Below are 15,835 nucleotides of genomic sequence, written 5' to 3' on the forward strand. Positions count from 1 at the left end.
AAATTGGTCAGTGAAATATAAATTTTGAACTATCCAAACAAGAATTGCAAAGTGCAGGACTTCAATTATTCCTTTTTTCATGTTGCTTTGCTCCATCCTCATAATTCCTGGCCAATGACTGAAGAGATTTTTGGTCATGTGGTTTTGTTTACAAGCCTTGTGTGCTCGTGGCAGTCTGAATACAGGCCAAACACAAGGTTCAGGACTCGGTCCTGACCAAATGATTTCTCCATCTGAATGCAAGCGTATGATACTATGAATTTACCAACTGAAATGGCAAGACTACATTTTAAAGTGAAGCAAACATTAGGCAAACATCTTAAAACCTTTGGGTTATTTCTTCAACCCATTTCTTGGGTAATTAATTTTGGGGTTACTTTTTGGAGCAAAACAAGTTTAGTTTTCTGGCCTATATTGGTTTCATTTGAACCCAATTTATGTTTTTGTTTTTAACCTCAAAGTTGGGTTAAAAACAACCCAACTTGAGTCCTTTTTATCCATGGACTTTTTAGTGTTTTGTAACTGGATTTTCTTGTGTTCCATGTTACAATCATTGTTTCTAGTCTCAGATGTGCTGTTCCTTGTTGGGTTAACTTTTTCTTTATGACAGTGTCAGAGACAACAGGTGGAGACCACGGAGCAGGGAAGACAATCTGATGGTCCAATACTTCCAAATTATATTTAATTAACAATATAAATCATTAGTCAAAGTGGGAAAATGCTATAAACAAACTAAATACAAAAATTAGAAACTCTCTTATCAACAATATGGTGCAAAACACCAAAATAAAGCCCTGTAGGTAACCAATACTCACACCAGCATTGAAAGCTCAGTCAGGGGCCTCTTCTATCCATGAAACACGTTGAACTAAGTGCAGGCAGCTGTGCTCTGCTCCATGGAGAACCACAGGTGGTGGGCAGTTCTTCCAAGATGAGCCACAATCAAGAAAACACAAGAAAACGGAGTGACAACACAGAGAAAAGAACAAAAAAATAATAGACAAATAGATCTATTCGGCTTTAGACATAATTACTTCATGACATTCTGAGGTTCTCTAAGGTCCATCATCCAGATACCAAAGTGATGGACAGAAATGCAGCTAACAGGCAGATCATCATCCTCCCATTCATCCCATTCTGATCGTCTTTGATCGAAGGTTGTGTCCGAATTCCTTCACGACTCTCTGCATAGTGCACAAATTATAATTTTTGCAGAGTGGCATTAGTTCATCAGAAATTCAATACTGTGTTGTGGGCAGGACGGGTGGTGTGGAGTAACCCTGTGCTTATTTCCCATCATGCCTTTGTGTATATGCTTTCCCACTAGCTTACATCCCAAAAAAACACACAAAAACATATTTTTAATGGAGTGGGTCTTTAAGAATTGCTCCCCTTATGCAAAAAGGTGAACATTGTACTCTTCCAATGTTAACTGACCTCCAGTGGAGACATGCACATTGTCCAATCATGTGTCAGGGGCGGATTTAAAGAAGGTAGTGTCCATTCATTCACTGTTTGAGATAAAAATAGAGAAAATTAAGATTAAAATTGATCATATTTGTTCTGAAGAAAACATGCTGTGCATACCACAAGCTCCCTGCTCCACTCTATTCTGATGCATCCACTAGTAGACGACTAGAACAATGGACTTCTTTGTTTTTTTGCTCGTCTGAGCTGGAATTTGGCTCAAAAACAGCTAGTTTGCTCCAATATTGCTTGCCATTTTTGTCACACTACTAATGTGAAGTTAGGGGTGCGAGGGGCTGCAGGGAATGCAGGAGACTGTAAATAGTTGGGTGATGGGAAGTGGGGCGGGTTTAACTCACAGACAACTTTCTAATAATTTACTGCTGCTCTGCAGAAACAGTTTTTTTGATGTTATCTAAAAACAGCATATTCATAATAATAAAGGGGGAAAAACACTGGAAATGCTTTTACAATAAATCAAAAGATGATCAGAGTGGGACTTTTATGACTGATCTTTCAGAAAACCACTTCTGTTGAGTTTTTTCATGCTGGCAAAGAGTTTAACACAAACAACAATGTCAAGCAGCAAAGTTCTCTCTTTTTCTACCTCAAATAAAAGGTAAGCTTTATACCAGAGAGCACAAACAGTTAATAAGCTCCCTCAGTTTCCAGGGTCATACATTTCCTATTCGGCCAACACAACAGACTAGATTGCATTTTCGTAAGGAGTTTAGCTTGACTTTAAACTGATTTTAAGCTGTACCTTACTTCTATTTTAAGCACACAGACTGAAGTAGTAATGCTATAGAAAAAGTGGGTCTGTAAATACAGATGGTAGCAAATGTTACCATCTATAAAAATGTTACTACTCTTTCAATTTTCTGTAAAGCTATTTGTAATTATTTAACATTTACTGCAGTGATTGTTTACTTTACAGTGCAAATCTGCTCCTTCTTACTTCTACAGCAGCTCTCATGGGAATCAACATAACCATCACAGCATGTATGGATGACATGCTGTGGTCTCATTTCATCAGGAGTTGTCTGGCTGCTGCTGTTCATTCTGACACAACGCTGTGTGTTTTTCAGGAGTCAGTCTGCTGGTACCTCATGGAGCTGTGGCTGAATATATGTCCTGCGAGGTGTACATGGTGATCAATCAGGGAGAGTCAAGGTGAGCCTCAAGTTTACCCAAATATAGTTTTTTATAATCTGTCCTTCATACTTTTTTTATGTCATTAATCTGATGTTTAACTCTTAGCTGTTTTTTGTGTTGTTTACTATTTGGTCCATTCTTCCTGTTTGATTTAAAAAGAAAAAAAGTTAAGCTTTTTTCATGTTTTTTCAATAATGTCTGAAAACAAGACTAAACTTAAAAAATGTGAGTCATAACATGTGCTGAGAAACTCTGAGAACTTCTCGCCTTGCTGAGTGTCTTGCAGTTTGATGGGGGGTGCAGATCTGACAGGATGATTTGTCCGACATTTTAGCCATTTAATGAAGTTAATATGGCTGTTTTTCTAAAGCCCTACTCCAATGAAAATGCTGTTTTTGGTGTTTTTAACATGTTCTTGTGGCATTTTTCTAGTGATGGAGGACTTATATAAAGAAAACTAACCTTAAAAGTGCATTTCTGAGTATTTCTTTCTTCAAATTTTTGTGTATCAGAAGCAGATGAAAAAATGCTGTTTAAAAAAGCTTGTATCTGTAGTCGCTGGTTTTCTTAAGAAGTCCAGAAAATACATAAAAAAACTTGTAGGCAAGCCAGGAAAGATTTCATAGGGTTTTTTCTTTTAATAAAGTCTTTGGGGCATGCACAAAAGTAAAGCAGGGATGAGGGTAAAAACGACACACAGCGAAAAGAAAAATCCAATAGGTTCTTCATAGCCCTTTGAATATTTGTCTGACTTCAGAACAAATCTCCTCTTTTGTGTTTTGGCTTCAGACTGGCACTTCTTCTGCCTGTTCCTCTCTCCACTCTCTCTCTCTCCCTGCCTTATATACCACTTCTGGCCACTCCCACCTACTTAAGCCTTTTACTCAAAAGAAACAATTATTCACAGAAATATTTAATTTATTAAAACATTTCACCTCTGTCCTTTGTTTAATTTCACATTTATTTCAACCACAATTAATTTCCCTAAACCACGGGTCCGCAACCTGAGGCTCTGGAGCCAAATGTGGCTTTTATGACCCCTCCTTTGTGGCTCTCTGGTTGAAGAAAAATAAAATGCTTTTAATTGTCAAAAGTAATGGATTTTTCAGACTATACGGCACATCAAAGGAAACAAAACAGACAGAAAACTGTACTTTTTTTTTTTACTCATTCACAAACAGTTTAAATACTGTTCATATCACTCCACCTGCCTCCTGACTACAGTACCCACAATGCTCCAACAATCCATCCAGGGGTGCAGCTGAGTAGATTACCAACGCCGAAGATTTTGACAAATTTTCAAGCATCATTTACCTCATAAAATCAGTTTGAAGTCAGTAAGAGATGCACCAACAACAATAAAACAAACTGTATAGTTTTGTTGTTATTTTTTATCACTGCTGACATCACACCACCATTTGCTGCATTGATATGATTCTTTTATTTTGAAAGGAAGTCATGTGTTATCAACTATTTCATATTTAGAATATTAAATGCAGGTTCTTGAACAGGAAGTTGGCCAATGGTGTTAACACAGTACTACCCAATAGTACTACATCGCAGCCACCTACAGTTGGACAGCAAGTTCAATGGCGGTGCATTTGAAGTTTTGAAAGCGGACGCCTGAAACGCACATATACAGGCGTTTACATTCAATTTTCGTTGGAAGTGGCTCCTTGAAGGCGCGTTGCTGAGCGCGGTGTAAACATAGCTTTTGGTGTGAAAAGGAGTGTATAGCCTCTACCCAACAGTTTCTGTTAAAAGTTCCAGCAACCCAGGACTAATATATTTTGGAAAATGAAGGATTGTTTACAAGCCTCGTGAGGTGTGAACAGTAAGTGCACAATTGATAAAAAGAAGATAATTAATTTAATAAAAGTTAAACTGACACATTTCAAGTTTTTGTAGAAAGTTTAAAACAATGATGAGTAAAGCCAACCCATTTTAGTTTTAGACTGGGATCTCTTACTAGATCATAGTGGGAATTGTTGCAGACTTTTTGAAGAGACATATGGCAGTCGGACAGACAATGACTATTACATTTACCCTGGAGGTCCTTCAGTTTTAATGACGTGTTTATTTTTCAGCCATTTAGAGTCAAGAATCTGCAGTTAATTCTTTTCTTTGTTTAGTTGCTGTAGGACAGATTTGTGCCATAAAGCTGAAAAAGACACATAAGTTCTTGACTTACTCATCTGAATTTATTCATTTCACTGTGGAAAAAAATGAAACCCAGGAAACCTCCTGTCCTTCATTGTTATTTTTATCCCTAGTACTCCGAGAGTCAATATGCAGTTATGTACTCCTCTTGGTGTCAGTCTGGGAGGGAGTCACAACCTGGAAAGCCTGTTCAAACGGTCGTGTATCGAGTGATGAATGGAGTGCACTGCACTGATGGCAGAAAAGATGTCTCATGCGGCCTTTCATCTCAGCAACTCGTATATTAAGAATTCTGATCACATCTAGATAATGACCCCTTGGACTGACAGAGCTTCTCTCAAAGAGGTGGATTTGCATCCTCATCCCTGCAGAGAGCTGCAGTGCTTTCCAGGTTCCTTTGAAGTGTCACTGCTTCTTCACACTGTTTCTTGTAAGCAAAGGGGGGAAAAAAGAGGAATAGACCAAGTAAAGTCTCACATTGAAGAAAGAAAATGACAGCTCTGTGGAAATCCCACTGATACAAGATGTAAACAAAGGTGGAAAGGGGGAATTACTGAGTTTAAAATAAGTCTAAAATCCATTCTGGTGCAGCAGTGGGACAGAAGTAGAGCTACCAGCCCCTGGTTGGAAAGTTGTAGGTTTAGTTTTCACTCAGCTAGCCTGTCTGTTAAAATGTACTTGGGCCTTGCGTAGCAGCTTTGGTATCAGTGCATGAATAAATAGGGCCGGTGTCTTTAAAGTGCTTTGGGCCTTCATGAATGTAGAAAAGCATGTGATAACATAATGCATGCATTTTCTGAAGCAACTGAATCCCTTTTGGTGTCACTGGGCTGCTGGAGCCTATCCCAGCTATTGTTGGGCGAAGGCCGGGTTCACCCAGGTAATGCCATTTCCAATTATATCTTTATAGACCATGTACAGACGCTCTTGTTATATGCAACAGATCTCTTTTTTTAACCCTGTTATTTCTAAGTCTGTGTCACTGAAATGTATTTAGCAGTAGTAGCAGGAGGTTTTTAAAAGCTCCGTATTTTTTAACCATAATAGATTCTGATATGTCCGCCTAGATTGTTGACGTTCCCCTCTGGTTCATCCACCTGTGAAATGTTCAGACTAAAATCTAACAGTATTCACGTTGGGCCAATTTTTCAAGAGTTTATCTTATCAGCCATCTTTGTTATTTGTTGTGTGTCATACTGTCATCCAGCAGGACGTTATGACATTCACAGACCTGTATGCTCTTCCAGTGACAGCGACATTTGTCTTTAGATTTGCAAACTTTATAAGACTCAAACTCAGGTTAAGAGGATCTACTTACTTTAGGATCTACTTTAAACTGAAAACATTACATATCAATTCAGAGGTGAATTTCTAAAGAGCTACTGCCGCTTTGCAGAAACTATGACCTAAAAACACAGGGTTTTTTATTTGAGCTAAAATCATAATCAAAAGCACGCTGGGAATGCCTTTACAATATATCAAAAGATGATCAGAGTGGGTCCTTAAGTAACACATTTCTTAGTTTACTCTTGAATTATCCAAAATATGTCATATTGATTATTCAATATGTCAATATGAGCTGTGTCCTCATTTTCTAATTTTTCCTCTGTGCTATTCCAAACTGCTCCTAAAGTGTTTGAGCTTAAATAAATTCCTTCATTTTCCTTCTGCGATTTTGTCAACCCTTTGGGTCGTTTATCAGTAATTCTGAACAATTGGGATCACTTCTTATTCAAAGAAGTACCATTTTAAAATGTATCATGGAAGAGAAATTAATTATTGCTGTATTTGCCCAGCCAGAATTCTGACTCCAAAGCTTTAATATATCGAAATAGAGCTGTGAAAGAAAAAGCCTGAACCAAGATTTGCATCACTTTGACATTTTATACCAAGCCTCCTCCAACTGTAGGTGGTGGACATGCGCTAGTAACAGGTCGTCCAGTGTGAACACCATGCCAAACGTGCATTTGAAAAGTGCTTTTAACGCGTCACATACCTGGTGTGAACGTAGCATTAGTCTATGTTTTTTTGTTTCAGAGTGAGCAAGGCCAACACAACCTCCAAGGTGCCCCAATCCTGCACACTGAAATAAATAAATAAATACATGCATACATCAATAAATCATACATCAAATTGACATAGTCTACACCTTCTTGAACTTTAAACTTTTAACTCAAATCAGAATAATATGAGGTCAACATAGCAGGTTACGTACCTTTACTAAAGTTCTCATTTTATCACGGGGAAAAAAAAGTTAACCCGTAAAGTTTTTACAAAATTCTTTAAAAAAGCAGACTTTGGGTTGATGTTGGTTGATGTAGTGAAGCAAAAGGAAAGGTGCAACTGGAGGCAGCAAGTGTTTAAATGGGCTCCTGTTCCAATCCCCATGGCTTTCTGACAATCAGGTAATCAGGTCTTGAGCTGCACCTGCTCACAGACCACCACTGGAACAGTCTTACCCAACTGAAAAGCTGTACAAAAAAAGGAACAAACAAACAGTAACACACATGAACCTGGAACAAACAAACAGTAACACACATGAACCTGGAACATGACACCTGACCAAATCAAATGCAATATTTCCTAAGGCACTGAAATAGCATTAAACTTTGATGGGCTTTGTTTTGTTTTAAACTATCAGTAATAATCCTTAATTAAACAAAAAAGCATGGCATGTCGTTCTGAATTAATGCCATGTTTGATTATCTCTTCATGTTCCAGTCTCAGTTGCTGTTACAGGCTGTTGCAGTGACTTTAGTTTCAGATCCCCAGTTGATGAATGTATCTGTGCAACTCATTAAATATTTGCATTACCTTGCAGAGTGTCAAAAGCACAGTGGGCCAAACAGGTGGGGGTTCTGCAGGCAAAGAAATGTAACGGTAATGGAATACTGCTAATGTTCGCATTCATTAAGCCTGCCGTCTCCACTTCTGACCCAACCTGCCACTTTGCACAGCTCCCGCAGTTCTTGAGGAGTGAGTTAATATTCACTTTAAATAACGTATCTCATTGCAGATCTCCAGAAGCCCTTCATCATTATGATAAGAGGAATTTTAAAAAGAAACCACCAGTGAGGGGTTGTTGCAAGGTCACCAGGACAGAATCTGAAGGCGTGGGGAAGTGGCTGAAGACCACATGGCCCCACCGCAGACACTTCAGATTAGATGTTAAGGCTTTAATTGGGAAAATGTGGCATAGTTAGCTTAACCCGAAGAGGGTTCACTTTGAAAGGAGTATTCGAGACAGAAGCAGCTTTAAATTCCGATATCCTGCTAAAAATCTTTAAAAAAAAATATCTCAACAAAAAAATATGAACTTTTTGACATACCAGGTATGTGGAGGTAAGATGTGTATTAAAGCAGGGGTGTCAAACTCCTTTTGGTTCAGGGCCACATTCAAGCCGTTTGATCTCAGGTGGGCCGGACCAGTGACATAAAAGCAAAATAACCTATGGTCAGCTTGTTATCTGCAACCTTGTTTTTGTTTTGTTTTTCTCAGTTGGAAAAATGCCTCAAACAACATGGTAGCATAGTCACTTATTATTACACATTCATTCATTCATTCATTCATTCATTCATTCATTCATTCATTCATTCATTCATTCATTCATTCATTCATTCAGGCCAATGGATCTCAAATAAAATGCATTTCACTTTAAAAACATATTGAAATATTGGTTTATTCATGTTTATACAGACTGAGTATTTTACATCTGACACTGAAACAATCCAATAATAATCTCAAGAGGGGGCTACGGAAATAAATGACTACCGGTATGTCATCAGCTGTTGTCGGTCCATCATAGGATCCAATTGAAGGAACTCCGCTGTGATGGTCTCTTCAACACCTCTAATAAGATCCCTAATCCCTGTTTTATTATTTCAGAACACTGTTATTTTTGTAAATATTCTTTCTAAAATGTGTATTTGTTAATTACTGTCTGTACATACTTGTGCCAAACTCCATGCTACTGTGACAAGGAAATTTCCCATTCGTGGGATTAATAAACAAATTTAATAAATATACAGAGCTGTGCAATATCTATGATGTTGGTGGTTTTATCAAAAGCGACCAAAAATGACTGGATTCCTTAATTTGGTGCCCAAGTCTCCTCAGAGATGTTGTATCTGGAATTGTAATCCTTGACAGACTTATGTTAGCAAAGGTCGACTGCTTTTTGGGGCACAAGACCCCTGCAGCCTTCAGCATTTTTTCATAGGTTTACCATCCGAAAATAATTTGGATGTTTGCACCAACTTTTTTTCAATAAGGTAGCTGTCTCTGCTCCATCACTGTTATCACGGCTGCAGTAAATGCAGACGGTTGTTTTCTAAGTCCAGTTGGTAAATCTTTTCTTTTCTTAACTTCCCCTGCAAATGGTAAAACTTTTTTTTTATGGTGAGTCTTATAGTGGTGCTGAATGTTATATTCTCCGAGCACTGCGACCTGTAGACTGCATCTTACCCAGAAGCAGAGCTGTTAGGTTTCGCTTTTCGCACATGCAGAGATATGCTGTTTCACCTGTTTTGCTTTTCCTTTGCTCCCCTAGTGGCGGAATTGCGCATTTTGGCTATTTCTTAAAAAAAAAAAAAAAAAAAAAAAAACTCGCAACAGAGATGTGCTTTTTTTTTAAACATCCTTATAATTTTTACTCTTACTGAGTGGGCCATATTAAACCATCTAGCGGGCCGGATGTTTTACACCCCTGTAAATAAATTTTACAGGGGTGTGAATACCCCCGTGAATAAATGATAAAAAAAATGATTTGATGATGGGTAGGATAGTTGCAGAAATCGAAATCTAAGGTTAGAAATGAAAAGATAAGAACAGGTTGAACAAAATATGGGGTAACATTACAATAAAATGAGGATAAAGCCTTAAATTGATGGATTCAGGTAAACAATTTTCTAAAACATATCATACAAGTATTCAAAGTAATCCTGATTAAAAAAAACTTTGTGACTTGCATTAATAGAATCCCTTGACATAGAAGATATAAAATTTAGAAAATAAATGGTTTGAAATTATCAGCCATTTCTAATAACATAATGCGAATGATGATCTGTGATCTAATGTACAAATGGTAAAGGATTTGGGACAGAATTGGTTTGAAATTTCTTTTTTAAATTCTTTTCAACAATTTGAGCAAAAGATCCTGCTTTAAAAAAGTTTAACTTTTAAAACTGTTTTAAACCTACATAAATTGTTTAGTCATTTAAAAATATTGAGAATAGTTGTTTGCAACTAATGTAAACATATTTAGTTTAAGAAGGATCTGCAGCACCTTATTGGTTAAAAGCAAACCTGTTTGATAACAAAGCAACCACCTCACATCTGGAAGTATAACATCTCATAGAGCTTTGTTTAGAGATTGTTCTTCTCTGTCAAGATCCCTTTGGTTTTCCTTCAATGTGGACCAAACACCAGAGCAATAATGTTTAGGCAACTTCTGTTCTTAGTAAACTGCTTTTTATGAGGACTCTCAAACTCGCTGTTGAATCATTGTAACTTTTTCACTTTAAGGCCATGTCAAACAGCCACTACGAACATTTTGCGCATTTTCCACTAAGGAAATTTCATTCTTCGGTAATACATGTGTAAAATTAATGGTTGTTGCTTGTGTTTGACATTTGTCATGTCTGTCGAGGGTTCTGCCGAAGGGTCTTTATGTAAACTCCGTTTTGTGCTGTTCAGAATTTTGATCGATTGAGAATTACGCAGTTTACCAATTTTTGTAAGTAATTTATAAGCAACTATTATGTAAATCTTATGCAGCCGTGATTTTTGCAAGATGCATACGCAAATTTGTGGCTTTCCATGACCGTTACACATATAGCTTTGTATGTCTAATTGACTTTTCACGCATGTACCACTGATGTCTGACTTTTATATCATGTATACTGATTGAAATATAAATATAGAACCTTTTTTTGTGTTGTGTGATAAATGCTTTCAATCACACGTTAAAGGTACTGAGCTGTATTTAGGTTTAATCTCAGTGTGTGAGTCCTGTGTCAAATAATGATATGTTCTCTCCTTCGCTGAAACTTTTTCTGCACTATTTAGAACCTTTATTGCATTCGCTCTCTCTTATTTGTCCATTTTTCTGTGTCTAGTATTGAAACTCTGGAAGGCTGTGAAATCCTCCTGGGCCCAGAGGTGACATACGGCCCTTCAAATCTGGACCTTTTCTGCCCGGCTGCCGTGACCGTCCCCCACTGTGCAGTGGTTGACAAGGAGAACTGGAACATTCAGCTGAGGAGGAAAACCCAGGACAGTAAATGGGAGGTGAGCTGCAGGCCACACACATTTTAGCCCTTTGAACATTGGCCCACTTTGGCTATTTCTTTTTCTTTCTTTTTCTTTTTAAGAAATGTCAGTAAGATCAGACGTTTTGTGTCAAACAGACCAGAAATTTAATTGCAGCCTTTCTGTTTGCTCTGTTTTTTTCTTGACAACTGTCAGTTGCACTCTTCCAAATCAGAGAACACTAAGAACAAAGAGAAATTTTCCTAATAAAGAAAGCAGATCTTCATTCTTAAAGTGTTAAGGTTGTCTTTGTTCATGGAAAAAACGGGAGGTCAAATTATCCTCAGTAAGCAATGACTGTGTCACAGCTGATAATGTGCAGACCCTGCTGATTACCATAGATTACTGTTGTACATTTAGTTACTATTTATTCACTTTTGGTTTACATTCACTTCCGTTTGACCTGTTTTCTAATAACTTTTAGATTTGTTTTTACTGTTGCATGATTCAAGACATAAAATAAACAGTTAAAAAATGTCTCAGTGTAATTAAGTCAACAATAATATGAAAAGGTTATTGTGTGTATTCAGGTAAATGCAATTAATTTGACCTGTTTTTGTTATTTAGTTGTTTTCTTGTACATTTATAGGCAATTTCCAAATTAACAACTGACGAACAATTCTCAGCCTGTTTTAAAATGCACATTTCAAAAGACCTATTCAACTGCTCTCTGCAGAATAATCTTCATTTGTTTAAATATTATAATAATTTTTATTCAGCTCATTCAGCTGTAGACAAAATAGGACTATTTATTTTCTAGTACGTAGTCATAAAACAGAATGTATTAAATATTGCAGCTGTTCTCATGAAGCCCCAAAAGCACCTGCATGAATCTGAGTTTGCCCTCAACCAAACACAACTTCATCACAATCAGAACATTATCTGAAGTCCAGCTGCAGCTGCCATTGCTGATTTATATTAGAAATTAGACTTTAAGGGGTTACTTTTAAATTAAAGTTACCCTGAATCAATGTGAATCCAAATCCTGAACCAGAATCCTGTGATAACATGACCTGAATGACAGAGAAATTCCACAGATATATATATGGTAGAAAAGATTGATTCCTGCACAGAAATCAAGTCTGTCCACCTGAGGTCTCTTGCAGGGGTCATTGACCGTATATGAAAACTGGGCTGAGTGAGTGTGATGTCACCCATTGAAATGCCTTACCTCTGGCTTCGACCAAATTAAGTAAATTAATTTGTCATTTTTTTGCAAATTGGACGCCGCCATGCTGGAGCCAGACCTCGTCAGTAGGCAGTGATTGGTCGGAGTCGTGGCTAAAGGCTAGTGGTGTCGGACTGTGGTTTTTTTATGTGTTACTAACAAGTTTGGGAGTTAGCGTAGTCACAGTAATGTTTGTTTTAGTGGAATCAGTCTGTTTTTTATGTGTTACAAACAAAATTGGAACGTTCAAGTATGGTAAACACATTAATATTGCTAAAGCTTCAAACATAACACACGTGGTGTGTTGTAAGTATGTTCTAGAGTCATCATGAACACGGTTAATAAAATCTGATTGACTCACTTATCTCTGACTCTTTTGTCTCAAAAATGCACATTTTAGTTTTGTGTGCCTTATAAATGACATAAATTCAAAAATAGACCATTCAATGACGGTGCGCCTTATAATCTGGTGTGCCCCATAGTGCAAAAAAAAGACTAAATGGGATAAACAGAGCAAAGGATTTAAAGACAAGTAGAAATAAATAATAATTTGTACCGTTGTTGATCTATGCTCAACACTTCTCCCTACGTCTGTCACAGATGTGCGCCTAAAAGGTACACATCTGGTACTTGTATGGTCAAGTACACAGATCCAGCTCAAACATTAAAGGCCTGTATCACGCTATTCTTAACCCTTTCTGATTAAATTATATCCATATAATACTATATAACCCTTTCCACACATTTATTTAGGAAATATAAGTTGTTTTTGCAAGTTAATGTTCCTGCCCGGAAGTAAGACGATTGGATCTCTGTGGCACCACCTTTCGCTCTTTGTGGGTGCCGCCCATTTCATGACGTCAATCTAGACCCAGTCAGTCAATGGGGGCACTGTGGAGACCATGAAAATGTGCAGATCTTAATGCACTGGTGTTTTTTGGATGACGGGAGGTCACACAGTTTATAACGCTTCATTTGGTCACAATTGTGCTAGATTTGTGCATCGCTGAGTGTGTCTTCAATAAAAGGGAACCAAAACCCCAAATGCCTATTTTGCCTGGACAAACTCTCTGTAACTAGTTGTTGCCTCCACCGGCACCCAAAGGGGACTAAGAAGTAGGGCTGGACAGTCACTATAGTTGCTTTTGAGTTAGATTTGAATGTGTGCTTCATGAAGTAAGCAGTTATTACTGTGATTTATGCTTAGCTGCTTTTGTGCCAGCCTTTAAAGACTTCTGGGGCTTTGTGGGTATGAGCTGTTTAATTCAGCTTTGTCTTCTCTATACCTACAGTGGGGGACATAAGGCCACGTAAACATAACACCAGTGTCTGGCAACAAGAATAAAAAAAGAAAAAAAACTTGTTATGGCCAGGGAGAGTCATGGCTGCTGTCAGTCAATAATGAGAATTGCAAGAAGATGTGGGGCTACACCACAAGGCCAAGTTGTGAGACAAGGAAAGTATTGATTGGGAGATCAGGAAAAATGATGTTGATTTTAAATAGGGGGCAGTGAGAAGGACAATCATAGGAGTTCATTTTCCAGTGACTGTGCTATTCAATTGTGCAATGACAGATGTGGGTGACACGGTATTGCTTTTAAATAACATGAAGCTGTGGAACTCTCATTTGTTGATTTGGATCTCTTGACAGCATCAGCCTACATCTCAGCCCGTTGTTTCCGTCCATAGTAACAGATGTCACCTTGTGTCTATTCCCTGTGAGTTGTTAACAAGACCATTACAGAGGAGACAAGATCATGTCTGTGTGTTTGAGGGGATGTGGGATTTAAAGAGAATGTTCAGTCAAGCATTAATGTTAACATAAAGCTGAAGCTAAGTCTTTGTTAACCCAGCAAAGATCCATCAAATAATGGTACCCCCCCTGGCTGTTATGCTGGGTGTCAGCTTGTAAAAGAGCACATTATTTAGGTAGCTTTCTCCTGCTGTCTGCAGTGGTTCCAAATGGTTCTAAATATACTACTCACAATAAGTTAGTTATGGTCTAAAACGCTGTGGATATCGTATTATAAATGTTTGTTTCACTTCACAGGTTTTCAGGATAGCAAGGTCACTGTTTTGGGGTGGCAGACACCTCACTTAGAGTTTTCCACATAATGAACTCTCTGTGTACAGTGTGCTTTACTTAGTTTCAACCAAAACCAAAACATTCTAAAAGTAAAACCATTTCAATGTTGTTCAACATTTTCAAAATTCTGTAGGTCTAAAAAGATGATTTTGCCAGTAAGTCATTCCAAGTTCATCCTTCAAACAGCCATGACCACACAACATTTCTTTATGGATGAGCAGTGCAACCTGGTCACAGCGTGCCTTCGGGTTACTAGTAGACATTCAGATGTTGCAGGAGAACTTGGTGAGTCACAAAGTGTCATCAGCAGACTTGCATTAAGACACAGATTTACTGGCAGACCCAGGAGTGGAGCCCCACTAGTGACAATCCCCAAACATGAGATGGTTCTGCAAATGCCACACAGCTGCAAACCTATTTACTGTCATGGTGCCTCTGTCAGACTCCTCCCCCTCTTCAGCTTCACCTGTCGCAACCAGCTGTTTCTGCTCACCTCATCACCTTGCAGCCTCTTAAGGAGACCCTGGATCATTATTCGACGCCAGTTCGTTGTTGTTCCTACGGTGCTTAGTCTGGCCACTTCAAGTCTTCCCTCATGCCTGTCTGCTCTTCGCTAATACTTTGTTTCTATGCTGCTTCAGGAAACCTCACCCACGAGAAGCTCACCTGGTTGCAGTCCATCATCCGCTCGCCTCACCATGCTTCGTCTCTGACTCCATCTTGGAAATCACGGTTACTGCCGTCAAGACCCTCCAGCCTCCTCCTCTGGTCGTCCAAGTATCCTGGGATTATCCATTGTTCATAAATGCCTTCCCAACTGTGAAAAGTATTAAAACTTTTCCCATCGAACACGCCGCCTCCCGAGTCTCCTTCCGGGTTCCAGCATCTGGGTCTGTCACTCTCGCAAGATCATGACAGAACGAACTGGCCATACTTCCGACCCAGCTGACCCGGAAGGGCTCCGTCATGCTGTTACTCAACAAGGTATTTTTCTGGGACTTCATTCTAACTTACTCTCTCGCATTACGTCTGTTCAAGAGGATCTGGTTTCTCGAATCAAAGATATCACTCGGACTCTTAATGAGTTTACTGGTCAAACCTCAAGGCCCACAGTCTCTGCTCCGCCTCCTGCTTCCGGCAACACTCCGGCCGTCACTTCCTCCCCGTCAGTTGAAAACATCCGTCTTCAACCAGAGCCATTCCACGGAGAGGTTGAGGCCTGCAGCGGGTTTTTGCTTCAATGTCAGCTTATTTTCCAAATGGCACCCAGGTACTACCATTCCGACCAAAGCAAAATCTCTCTCATTGTAAATTCGCTCCGCAATAAGGCTCTTCGGTGGGCCCAGGCCTTTTTGGCCGCTCACCCTATCACTCACCTCCCCTTTGACCGGTTCATTGGTGAATTTTGCCTCGTGTTTGACCAGCCGCGAAAACAGGAAGAAGCCACTCGGCGGTTACTCAGCCTCAGGCAGGGTAACCGTTCAGTGAG

General features: G+C 38.8%; 1 protein-coding gene and 1 long non-coding RNA gene across 3 annotated transcripts in view; both read left to right on the top strand.

The window, feature by feature from the left end:
- unc5db (unc-5 netrin receptor Db) overlaps window positions 1–15,835 on the top strand; it is a 199,282-nt gene that overhangs the window by 148,292 nt on the left and 35,155 nt on the right. For both annotated transcript variants that reach the window (XM_020706238.3, XM_078952552.1), the window contains exons 11-12: window positions 2,556–2,640; window positions 10,900–11,071. In XM_020706238.3, coding sequence (XP_020561897.1) covers window positions 2,556–2,640; window positions 10,900–11,071 — 257 coding nt within the window. The remainder of the gene's footprint in view (window positions 1–2,555; window positions 2,641–10,899; window positions 11,072–15,835) is intronic.
- On the top strand, window positions 14,778–15,195 carry LOC144994520 (uncharacterized). The gene is made up of 2 exons (XR_013658081.1): window positions 14,778–14,909; window positions 14,988–15,195. It is a non-coding gene; the product is annotated as an uncharacterized LOC144994520 (long non-coding RNA).

This window comes from Oryzias latipes, chromosome 9 (genome assembly GCF_053564925.1).
Source record: "Oryzias latipes strain Hd-rR chromosome 9, Olatipes_Hd-rR_3.1".
NCBI classification, from domain to species: Eukaryota; Metazoa; Chordata; class Actinopteri; order Beloniformes; family Adrianichthyidae; genus Oryzias; species Oryzias latipes.